The sequence below is a fragment of the Notechis scutatus genome, chromosome 3 (genome assembly GCF_049901735.1).
Source record: "Notechis scutatus isolate UNSWTSFEM ecotype Mainland chromosome 3, rNotScu1.2, whole genome shotgun sequence".
NCBI lineage: Eukaryota > Metazoa > Chordata > Lepidosauria > Squamata > Elapidae > Notechis > Notechis scutatus.
The window spans coordinates 38,474,889-38,486,789 of record NC_142011.1 but is presented as its reverse complement, the minus strand read 5'-3'; the positions used below and the strand labels follow the sequence as shown (position 1 = coordinate 38,486,789).

Here is an 11,901-nt window from a genome sequence, read left to right as displayed (position 1 = left end):
GCCTGCGCGGATGTACACGTTAGCCTAGGCTCCTCCGCCTGAATTTTACTCTCAGCATGGCTGACTGAAGATTTCTGGGAGTTGAAGTCTTAAAGTTGCCAAGATTGGAGGACCTGGAAATCCTCCGGCCAATCGGTATCTTCGCATCGCGGCGGACATCACGGAGCTGCTCGATCGCCCCTCCCTAGCTCATGCTGTTCGGATGATTGGACTTCAGGTCCTGCGCTTGCGCACTACTGTAGCTTGGCAAAATGTATTCGGGGAGTTGCTGTCCAACACGTCTGAAAAACATGAGACTCAGTAAGGAGTTTGAGGAAGCACGTATCTTACTTTGCACATTTCCAGGATGGGCTATTGTTCCTGGATTCGTCCCAAATGTAGGCAAAAAGTACATTACGAAGTCAACTGCTAAAAAAAAGATAATGAGACATTCCTTAGTGAGCTAATGTCAAAATAATCATCTCCCTTGTCATCTATAGCAATGTTTTTCAAACTTGGTAACTTTAAGATATGTGGACTTCAACACCCAGGATTCCCCAGCCAGCTTGAAAAAGAAAATGTGTGTGTGGGGGGGAGGCAAAGGTATTGGGTATTAAATTGGCTTAACATGTTTTGGATTCCATTTATGCTTGCCCTTTACTATTGTTCAGAATGTTTTGCTCTATGTCTTACAGGCTCTATGTCTTAAGTCATTAAAGTGCCAAAAGCCTCCAAGTTGTCCCCCTGGTTGTTTTATAAATCAGAAGGCTGCCTCACATTTAGAAACTTGCCATCATAGTATTATTGTATATACTATAATTACTACTGTAGAATAATATAAACAATGTTAAAGTATTAATATAATACTATGGTGTTAAATAACACTATGATAGGAACCCCCTGTATGATCTTGCCTTTTCAATATTGAGAATTTAAAATATTAATTTTACAATAGCCTGAATTGCCCGTCCCAAATCTTGTTGCACTGCCTCATCATATGAAAGAAATGTTCCTCACAGAAATAATTTTAAAAAGTCAGGGTATATGCCAAGAGTGTATGTCCAAGCTGGGGGGTCACCCAAGATGTGAAGGTGCAAGCAGGTACCTATATGGAACAGCAGCGATGTAAGAAAATGCTGGCGGCAGATAGATGATCATTTTAGTAACAACAGCAAAAGCAGCAATACAGACTGTGCAGGAGAAGGCAATGGTAAACTATTCCTATTTTTTATCAAGAAAACCACATGGTTAGAAAATATAAATGATTGACAATACAGTGCCAGATGATGGTTCCTTCAGGTCAAATGGCACTCAGCATATTATTAAGGAAAAACTGAGGAATAAGAAAAAAGAGCATGTTTCATTGATTATATTTATTTGTATTCCATCTTTATTATTTTTATAAATAACTCAAGAAGGTAAATATAACTAATATTCCTTCTCCTATTGTATCCACAACAGCAAGGTATTTGAATTGATCATATCAAGTTGTGGAATGTACTTAGAAAAGTGGGAATCCCAGAATATCACATTGTTCTTTTATGAAACTACATACAGATCAGGAAGCTGCTTCACCATGTTCTGTATGGACAGAACATGGTGAGGCAGATTGATTCCAGGTTGGCAAGGAAGTGAGATAAGGTTGTACACTCTCTCATTATTTATTTAACTATATGCTGAATATAAAGGGAAACAGGATTGGAAAAGGACGAACATGTCTTTAAAACTGGAGGAAACATCAATAAGCTGTACTGTACTACTCTAATTTGCAAAAAAAAAACAACTCAGAGCACAGTGAAAAAAAAATTGAACTAAAGTTAAATAAATAAATAATGACAATAGGTACAGCAACCACCTTACAATATACAGTAAAGATAATGAAGTGGTAGATAGTTAACTTAGAAAATATCAATAATAAAGGAACATTCAGTCAGTAAATATACCATAGACAAGGTAGAGTAATCATGAAATAACTTGGAAAAGTTATTCAAGATGCTGGGAAGTATATCAAAAAGAGCAGTAGCAAACTGGATGTAGACTAGCAATGGGTACACTGCTGAAATACTCAAAAGACCAAACTGAAGACAAATCCTCCTGGAGAAAATATATATATGTGGTCACTAAGAGTCAGCTCTGAATCTAATTATCTTCAATCACTGGCAGCACTATTAGGCAGACTAGACCATGAAATAAACTCCCAGGAAGGCTAAAACTACTTTTATTGAGATTGGCTATAACAGCAGTCTCTTACAAGTCTAATTACACTGCACCACAGCTCCCTTCTTATAATTCAGTAAATGGGAGAATTTACTGTATCACTTCTGAATATTATCTGGACATTCTGGACTTAAAAAGAAAATGCCTTACCTCCACCTTCATACAGTATTTCCATCAAGATCTTCCTTGCTCTCTACAATTATCTTGAATTATGTCCATAAATTTACAGCAATTTCTAACTAGCTTCCTAATAGACAGCAGCAGGTGAAGCTAGGCAGAATCACATCTGATACCTGTACAATTAGCACAGCCCCCCCGCCCCCAGGCTGTGTGCTTTCTCCACTTCTCCCTATATACCAATGACTGCATTTCAAATGATCCATCTGTTAAAATACTGAAGTTTGCAGATGACCAACCATCAGTGATTGGTCTCATTCGAGACAACGATGAATCCTCATACAGACGGGAGGTTGTACAACTTGCTTCATAGTATAACTGGAACAATCTGGAACTGAACACACTCAAAACTGTAGAAATGGTGGTAGACTTTAGGAGAAACCCTCCCATACTACCACCTCTTACTAGACAACACAGTATCAATAGTAGAGACCCTCAAATTTCTAGGTTCTATCATTTCACAAGACCTAAAATGGTCACCTAACATCAAAAACGTCATCAAAAAAGCACAACAAAGAATGTTCTTTCTGCACCAACTCAGAAAGCTCAAACTGCCCAAGGAGCTGCTGATTCAGTTCTACAGAGGAATTATTGAGTCTGTCATCTGCACCTCTATAACTGTCTGGTTTGGTTCTGCAAACCAGACTTCAGGGAGACACAGACTTCAGGGAGTAATTAGGACTGCAGAAAAAACAATTACTACTAACCTGCCTTCAATCAAAGACCTGTATACTACACAAATCAAAAAGAGGGCTGTGAAAATATTTACAGACCCCTCATATCCCGGACATAAACTGTTTCAACTCCTACCCTCAAAACGACGCTATGCAACACTGCACACCAGAACAAATAGACACAGGGCAGTTTTCCCTGAATGCCATCACTGTGCTAAACAAATAATTCCCTCAACACTGTCCAACTATTTACAAAGTCTGCATTACTATTACTATTAATCTTATCACCCATCCCCTTCCACTTGTGACTATGACTGTAACTTTGTCGCTTGTAACCTTACGATTTATATTGACTGTTTCCTAGTATGATTTGATTGCTTATTGTACCCTATGACTGTTATTCAGTGTTGTACCTTATGATTCTTGACTCTTGATGAATGTAACTTTTCTTTTTATGTACACTGACAGCATATGCACCAATTCCTTGTGTGTCGAATAACACTTGGCCAATAAAGAATTCTATCTTCTATCCACCTATTAATGCATTTCTGTCAAGCAATAGTATTCATGAGATAGGTCACATTCTGCACAATCTGTAGCTATCAAAACTCATTAAAAACTTTAAAATATATACATTCAACGTATAGTGAAGCCATTGTTGTGTCCGCCTGGTTTTATGGGTTGAGCAGGAACTGAAGAAAAACTAGAAGTATACTGGACACTGGACACACAACTCCAACAGATAAAACAAAGATTCATCAAAACACAAACATAGTACACTTTATTCCCAAAAGATTTTGATTTCTTATAATTTGATCTTTGTACATACAGTTTTGGTTTCTTCTATACAGCATAAATTAAGGCTTTATAAAGAATGAGCAAAACAATATTCAGCTATGAGGAAATCATGATTGATTGCTGAGAAGTACCCAGAGTCTTAAAAAACAAGTCTGGGGCTAGATTAACACAATTACTTCTCGAAAGCGGGCATGGCTCATTTTCCCTGTTCTTCTGAGTACTATAAGAGCATAGTGCTGAAATATATTCCAAAAAGAAATTCTTAACTGCTGCTATTCATGAAACAGGGAGGGTGTTACATTTTCCAAAGCCATATTCTGAAACCTGCAAAGCAAAGCAACTAATTCAGATTCTGTTTGTGTTTGGGACTTGTATCAACTGTTATATGTATATTGTGCTTCTGATATACTCTAGTACAGGGATCCCCAACCTTTTCACGCCGCGACCCGGTTCCGACATCAGCTGGGCGCGCGCCAGTGCAGCGTCAACTGGGCGCCGCCATCTTTTATACGAAAAGGCGCTTCGGTGGCGTCACGGAGCGCTGTTCGTCATAAAAAGATGGCGCTCACGCTTCTGGTGAGCTTTTTCGGGTAGAAATGGCTTTCTACCGGAAAAGCTCACCGAAGCGCTGGCGCCGCCATCTTTTATGATGAAACAGCGCTTCCGGTGAGCTTTCTACCCGGAAAAGCTCACCAGAAGCGCTTTTTACCAAAAAGATGGCGGCGCCCACCAACCAGCGGCCCGGTAAGGCTTGTTCCGCGGCCGGTACCGTCCGCGGACCGGCGGTTGGGGACCCCTGCTCTAGTATAATCTTCCTCAATTGTTGCCTTCCATATAAATAGGACTGCAAGATTGATCATAGTAATTGAATTCTGAATCCCAACATATTTAGAAGATGCTATGGAGGACAAGGTTGATCCCATCCAGGGACTGATCCACATTTCTTCCCTTCCAGTACAAAGATGGGCTGCATATTTTTTTTGTGTTGTGTGTTTTGTGTGGAGGAATGGAAAGCATCAGCCTCAGTTCACCTCTAGGCTTCTGGGAAGGCAACCATCATTTGATATAAAGAGTGGTATTTCATCCACTCTTCTGGCACAAGCAAGACAGTCTGGTCCACCAATTGCACTTCATTCCATCTTACACGAGTTTCTGTTCCAGTTGCTGTGGCAAATACGCCTTTCCCCCCTCCATTCTTATAGTGTCTTAGAGGCCATTTTATATTGGCATGCATGTCATGACAGGATGGAGCTTGATCTTTTTATACAGTAGCCCAGTGGTGCAATAGTAAATGCTGGACATTTTTCTCTTTTTATTTTAACACATTCAGCAGTTTTCCCTTCCAGCCTAAGAGACAGGAACTGTGGTGATGCATGTTCAGCCAAGGATGATGAAAAGCTTGACACTTCTTGGTTTTCTTTTGTTTTAACTGAGTGAAACTGACAAGAGTTCTGCCAAGTTTTCCTTTTTAGATCCAGTGATAGGAAGAAACACAATCTTTTTGCTTTTTTTCCTCCCAGTACTCAAAATAGAATGGAAAGCAACTAGCACCAATTTTCACAGCATAGGCAGAGTAAAAGCAGAAGAGGAATTATTAATCATAGGTCATGTTAATCACAGTCCAAGTAGAATACCTGATCATCACTATGACCATAATAAAGAAACAGATTGAAATCCAGAAACAGATTTCTTAAACTACTTCATTTTCAGGGTATTTATTTTGGGAAACAAGGAGCTGAAGACTGCAGAAAAACCCTCAGTCTGAACCACCACATTAGTATCAACCTGCAAGTAAATGTCACCAGATTCTAAAAAGTGCTGTTCTGAATTTACTTGCATTGGGTGGGATGTTGAATTTGGCCAAATGAAAATAAAAAGGACATTTCCTAAGCCTTTCAATAAATTGTCTGACACTTCATGGAGAATCAACAAGTCAAACTTCTGCCTATCCTTTCTGTTTCAAAGATGGACAATGTTCATATTCTCTGAGTACAGCTTGAATTCATGATAAAATTTCACCAGTTTTTTGATATTATCTTCCTATGAAGCTACTGAATTCCCTTCTTCTTAGACAGATCTACCTTATATACTGCAAGGGAACAAGACTCAGTAAACTGTTCCCATTAAAAGCAGCATTTTTTTTTATAAGAGGCAAACCACAAACTTGTTTTCTTCCAAAGGACAATTTAACCACATCCCTTTCACTTGGGACATTTTTGCTCACAAGCAACATAACATAGTCTAAAACCTTTCATTTTTGTAAACCTGTGGCAACCTTTTACTAGACAGGAGCCATATACTGTGCAAAAAATCTGCAGAGGTGAATGTAACTAATCATGAGATAGCTGTAAGTCTGTATCATAATAAACCATGATTTAACCATTATTTATTACATAAATGATATTTGGCTGAGTATATTCATTACAACAAGCCAATGACCATGGTCTAAAAGCCACAGTATCTGGATTCACACAACACAGACTGCATTTTGGCTTAGGTCAATGCGTGAACCTAGATTTTCTGTCATATTTGATTAATGTGTTATGTGAATCCAATATTTAGGTAATAAATCCTAAGAAGATTATATCAAATGCTAGGCATCTCCAGGAGTGGCTAATAAGAAAATTCAATATTTATTGAAAGCAGTTGACAGATTTAACGTTAAAAGAAGAAGCATATTGTTGATAATATTCAGCTATGAGGAAAGAGTAGAATGATGCTTCAAGGGAAGAATAATTTGTTATTCCAGTTTTTACTGAGACCGCATGAAAGTTATCATCTGTCCCTTTATATCAGTTCTGTAGCAAATTAGTCTATTTCAATGTCAACATCTTGACTTTGAAAAATATTCATACTCCATTTGGGAAAACAGTCTTCTCCCGAAAAGTAAACAATACTTTAGCATGAGGTATATCCTCTGTCATATATGAGATGGACTTGTAATTAGACAGTGTGTACATTCACAACAATTAAGACTAACATAGCAAACAGTCTTCTTGTTTTACTTTCAAAAGTGAGAAAGAAAGCTTTACACTGTAGTAATATGTCCAAACAATACTTAACATGAATTATCAAGCCAACAGAACATCTGATGCGATGGTGTTAGAGTCAAGGAGCGATTATAACCTCCAACCAGCTTTAGGAAAGGCTTTCTTGTGCAAAGAATCTAGTCAAGGAAATATTGTCATAGCCACTTTGCTGGAATCCTGATTCTTTCCTGGTTTCTTCCTCTTTTTAATAGGTATCAGCTGAATCCTTGAGATTGCTTTGAGCTGAAGCCTTGCTTTGAGCATATTTTTAATAACACGAGGAACAAGGAAGAATCTTTTCCAGCCATGCAGTATAAATAAGGTTATAGTTTCTTCTGTTATTTCTGCTTTATAAATCATCTCTGTAAACAGGAGTTCATTTTTTGCTCAGTAATATTCCAACCAGACCAAGCAGAACAGAGATCGAACATGCTGTTCATATTTGGTACTCATTTTTCCAGCCAGCTGAAGTTCTTCACGTGGGACCTGAAGAATCTAATAGAATACCACAGCGACACAGCCATCTCGTTATGGCTTGCCAGGATCGTAAAATAAAGCTTAGCGATTCTGCATTTGGCTTTTCACTTCTTTTGTAGAAACTTCATTTTATTACCTAAAATACAACAGGAGATTAAAAGGTTGATATATTACCATGTGGAAGACAATTACAAATAAAATACTCAGAATTTTGACTCAGACAGACAGGTTTGTTTATCCGAGTCAAAATTCACAGTGACTAATTTTGACCAGTGGAATTTTAGACTTGGATTTTTCAGAACAGAAAATTTTCACTCAGGGTATGTTAGAGGAAATGCAATATTTTAAAAGTATCTCCCAACACACTCAAAATTTAAATACAGTTTTTGAGGATCTCCAGATCCCCCTATAAATGTGATGCAGGGAGTGTTAAGCAGGCTTTTAGTAGCAACACCCCAATTATACAATGTTTATTGAGAGAAGAGAAGACAGAACACGAAGTTTTATACAAGAAATTTGCCTGATGGAATCCAAACGGTTTTCATCTCCTGAAATCTTAAGCTTCTTTATCACACAAACTGCAGCATTCTGTTTTGAGTGATAGTGAGGAAGGGATGACGATTGCAATTTACAATTTACATTTCAATATGCCCAGAACAGCTCTTTCAGCCTTGGTCTTAGCATTCTAAATACTGTGCATGTAATTTTTAAAATTACATTAATTGGAGCAAGTTCAGACAAATTACCTACTTTAATAACAAACACTGCTGCCCAAATTATAGTCAAATGAGGCAAAACAAAACAAAAACAAAAAATCTCAAGACAGAGATAGAAGGATGGTTGGAGAAATGCCAAGGACTTGCAGAAGTATAAGACAAGAGCAACAGGAAGGAGGGAGTGAAGCTGCCCTGCTTGAGCCTTCTCACCACTTGCGGTGCCTAGAGGTGAATATGGCTGCCTCAGACTTTGACCAGGAGGATGGCTATTAGAAGCTGCTTTAAATTCCGTTTGTTTAGATCCCAGTATTAACTTCCAGTGCAATGCTCTAGATTTTCACTAGGCAAAAATATCCACCTACGAGTTCAGGTAACTGACTATGTAACTGTTAACTGAATAACTGTTAACAGAAGCAGTTAACACAAAGGTTCACTGATCCATTTACATCATATTGCAAAATCAATTTCTTAATACTATAAGTGGCAAAAAGAGCACTGGGGAACCTAAGATTTCAAAATCAAAGATGAGGTTAATATATTGTTCTAAGCCACAACAAGGATTACAAATGTTGATTAAAAGATTTTGGAAACTGAGCAGCATGAGTGGCTTATAGACTACCATGCAACATGAGCCCAGTTAAGGGTAGTAATCAAGAGACTAGTGTGGCTTAAAAAGTTAAAGTATTGGACTGACAGGAAGATCCAAATTCAAGTCCACCCTCAGGCACAGAAACTCACGGGATGACTTAGGTCATCTCTCTCAACTCAATCTACCACAGAACTGTTGCAAGCTCAATGCCATGCACTGCCTTGACCTCCTGAGGAAAAGTAGACTATAAGGGTAAATAATAACATAGCTCAGCTGAAGTGTAACTTTCAATTAAAACATAAGAAGCAAAAGTTAAAGTGTAAGAGGCAAAAGTTCTTCCCCAACTACATTACTGAATTTCTGTTTGGATATTAAAGATAAGGATTCTAACCCTCAACTAAACAAAGTTAGACAGTCACACCATAAAAATCATTCCAGCTGTCAGCACCATTTTAGGAATCAAAGTAATATTATCAAGGTCAGAGTGAATCAAAAACAACTAGATTAACCAAGAACTGAAGGTGACTCACCCAGACTGCGAAGGATTTTGTTCATTCCACTTGGCTCAGACTCTGGAATGGTCTGCAAGTATTCCAAGGCACGAACTTCAAACAAGCCTTGAAAAAGAAAGCAAGATTTCAATAGACGTCTTTGCTACAGAAAGAATCCTTTTTTTAATGTCTATATTTTAAAAATTGAGCTCTGAAGAAGCAAAAATATACATAGAAAACCAGAAGGCTTTGTAAAGGATGTTTGAAACTCATGGGTAGAAAATCTCTCAATTCTCCAGCATCAAAGTTAGATGAAATATGCAACATATAACTCACTACAGAAATATGCATGTGTGTGTGCGCGTGCACACACACAAATTATACAATTTGCATGGATTAATTTGCACACCACTCCCCATGTTTGGAGATGGAGTTTTACAATTATTTCTCAAATAAAAACAAGGATGTTTCCCCCACCCCCCACCCCTTTGCTCAACTATGAAAGCAAATGTTGAAGTTAGGACAGACCTCACGAAAGGCACAATTTCTTATGGGTTCTGTCTCTCAGATTCTGACCTTGTTGTAAGTCAAGGACAGCAACCTGAAACCCTCCAGATGTTGAACTGTAACTCCCATGCAACAGGGCCAAAAGCTGCTTGTTAAGCACCATCTGGAAAGAATTTTAGTTCAGCAATATCTGGACGACGATAGTTCCCACACCTTTCAAAAGTGAAGGGAAAGAGCTGCCTCTGTTCATTGAACTTGCAAGTGTTTTTCTTGTTCAGTAACAAACTAATGAAGACGTTTAAAGGTATATACATTTAATTTTGAATATGTTTAAATTTTACACCTTTGCAATGTGGCAACACCTGACTAATTTCAAAAAAGCTACATAGGGTCAAAGCTAGGTAGGAGTAGGATAGGATAACCCTAGGAAATCCCAGGACTGTCCACTAGACTAGGTAATTGGGGGGCAGGGAGGGGGAGGAATCCTAGAAGGCAATGGCAATCCACTTCCCTCTTATTAGCACAAAATCAACATGAATGTGTTGATGTAGTTACCGAGAATCAAGCTCAAGTTTAAGTATGACTTTACCTTCTAGATGCTTTTTAAGTTGTGGCAAGGGCTAGAACTTTGAAAACAGATATTTCTAGTGCAACTAGAACAATCTTTTAAAAGCAAGAGGTATTTGTTCTTATTAAACTATTAAATCATTCAAAACCCCTATGTCTAACTACAACAATGCTTTATGGCAGCAATAAACATTTAGTTTCCAGGCTAAAAACTTACTAAAATTCAAAATAACAAATGGTTTGAGGACATCAGTACCTTCCACTTCCAAGCAGAAAGGCAGCAGATATCTGTAGAGAGAACGTCATCCTGAATTGGTACTATTTTTGCTCTACACAAACAACTCACCTTTTACTCCACTCTTCCGTAGCTCTCGGTCCTGGATGAAACCAGCAAACATTTGTGTCTCCATGAAGATATCTAGGAAATGGCGCACACTGCGGGATGTATGGGACTTCCGGAAGGGCTCCCGCTGGAATACTCTCTCTCCTTTCTCAGTGACATGCATGTGCAAAGAATAGTGTCCCACGATTTCCACAAAAAAGCGCACAAAAGCCTCTGATACTAGAGAGTCCAGTGTCACATTACCTGCAGAAAGAAATGCCCTATTACACAGTCAATCTAGGAAGTAATGTAATGGAGAAGAAGCTATTAGTGTGTAAGGCCATTTTTTTTCAGATTGAAGATGTAAGCATATGTTTAAAAGTTACAGTGTTTGTGAGGGGGGGAGATAAACATTAGCCAAACTTCATTCTTGTTATTTTTCACCCTATCATGGATTCACTCATAGCAGAAATACATCTATTTGTCTAAGCAAGGTTAGAGGCAGAATTACTTTTCAATCAACGTCACCTTGTGTGTAGCAGCGTTCCTGAAACAAGATTTCATTCCTTTCTTCCAAGATCTGTACAAGTGCAGCCTGAAGCTTGTGAGGTAGAATTTCATCCTCATCTGAAACCTTTGAAAGAAAATATTGAAGGAGACAGAGAAAAGATAATGGGGTGAACTTGGTGTCCTCAGAACTAAACAAAATGCTGTATTAAGCATCAGTACCTACAACTCTATGAAATGTCTTCAGTGTCAGTGTACAGATGCACGATTAGTTCACATATTATAAAGTGCAGGCAAAATTAGCCACATGTAAATTGATTTACAAAAGGGTGTATAATATAAATTGCCAGTATAAAAATATGGAAGTTGATACTTTCTGTATTAGAAATTGCATAGGGAGGGATTTTTTGCAAGTACCCTAGTGCTAAAATTAACAAAGGGTTCAGACAATCAGCTAGAACAACACAACTCAACACCTTTTTAACTTCTGCTTTGCAAAATAAGACAATGAGCAATTAGTCAGTTAGTATTTGCAAAAGCAGCACTTTAGTCAACAGCAGACAATGGTCACCAGCAACTACGACATCAGGACAGATTATTTTAAGGAACAAAAAACTGAAAGTAAATAAAAAGCCCACATGTGTCTAGACAATGAAGGAAAGTAGAGGAGAAGAAGTCCACTGGAGGTTTTCCTAAGTGTCATCTTCTATGGTACACAGCTTGTGTGATTTGGCCTTCTGTATGATATGATTATTTTTAAACAGCAGCTGATGAACCAAGTCACGGAAAGAAGGATGAACTTTCCTTTCTGTGCCTTCAAAACAAAGCCCAGTTGCCTTTTGAAAAGGCAC

The 11,901-nt window shown here is 38.1% G+C and overlaps 1 protein-coding gene across 3 annotated transcripts in view; it reads right to left on the bottom strand.

Moving 5' to 3' along the window:
* Window positions 1-6,455: 6,455 nt before the first annotated feature.
* Window positions 6,456-11,901, bottom strand: part of DENND2C (DENN domain containing 2C) — a 59,879-nt gene continuing 54,433 nt past the window's right edge. For all 3 annotated transcript variants that reach the window (XM_026675134.2, XM_087959553.1, XM_087959552.1), the window contains exons 16-19: window positions 11,072-11,177; window positions 10,568-10,807; window positions 9,187-9,273; window positions 6,456-7,487 (exon numbers count right to left, since the gene is read on the bottom strand). In XM_026675134.2, coding sequence (XP_026530919.1) covers window positions 7,456-7,487; window positions 9,187-9,273; window positions 10,568-10,807; window positions 11,072-11,177 — 465 coding nt within the window. In that variant the 3' untranslated portion in view covers window positions 6,456-7,455. The remainder of the gene's footprint in view (window positions 7,488-9,186; window positions 9,274-10,567; window positions 10,808-11,071; window positions 11,178-11,901) is intronic.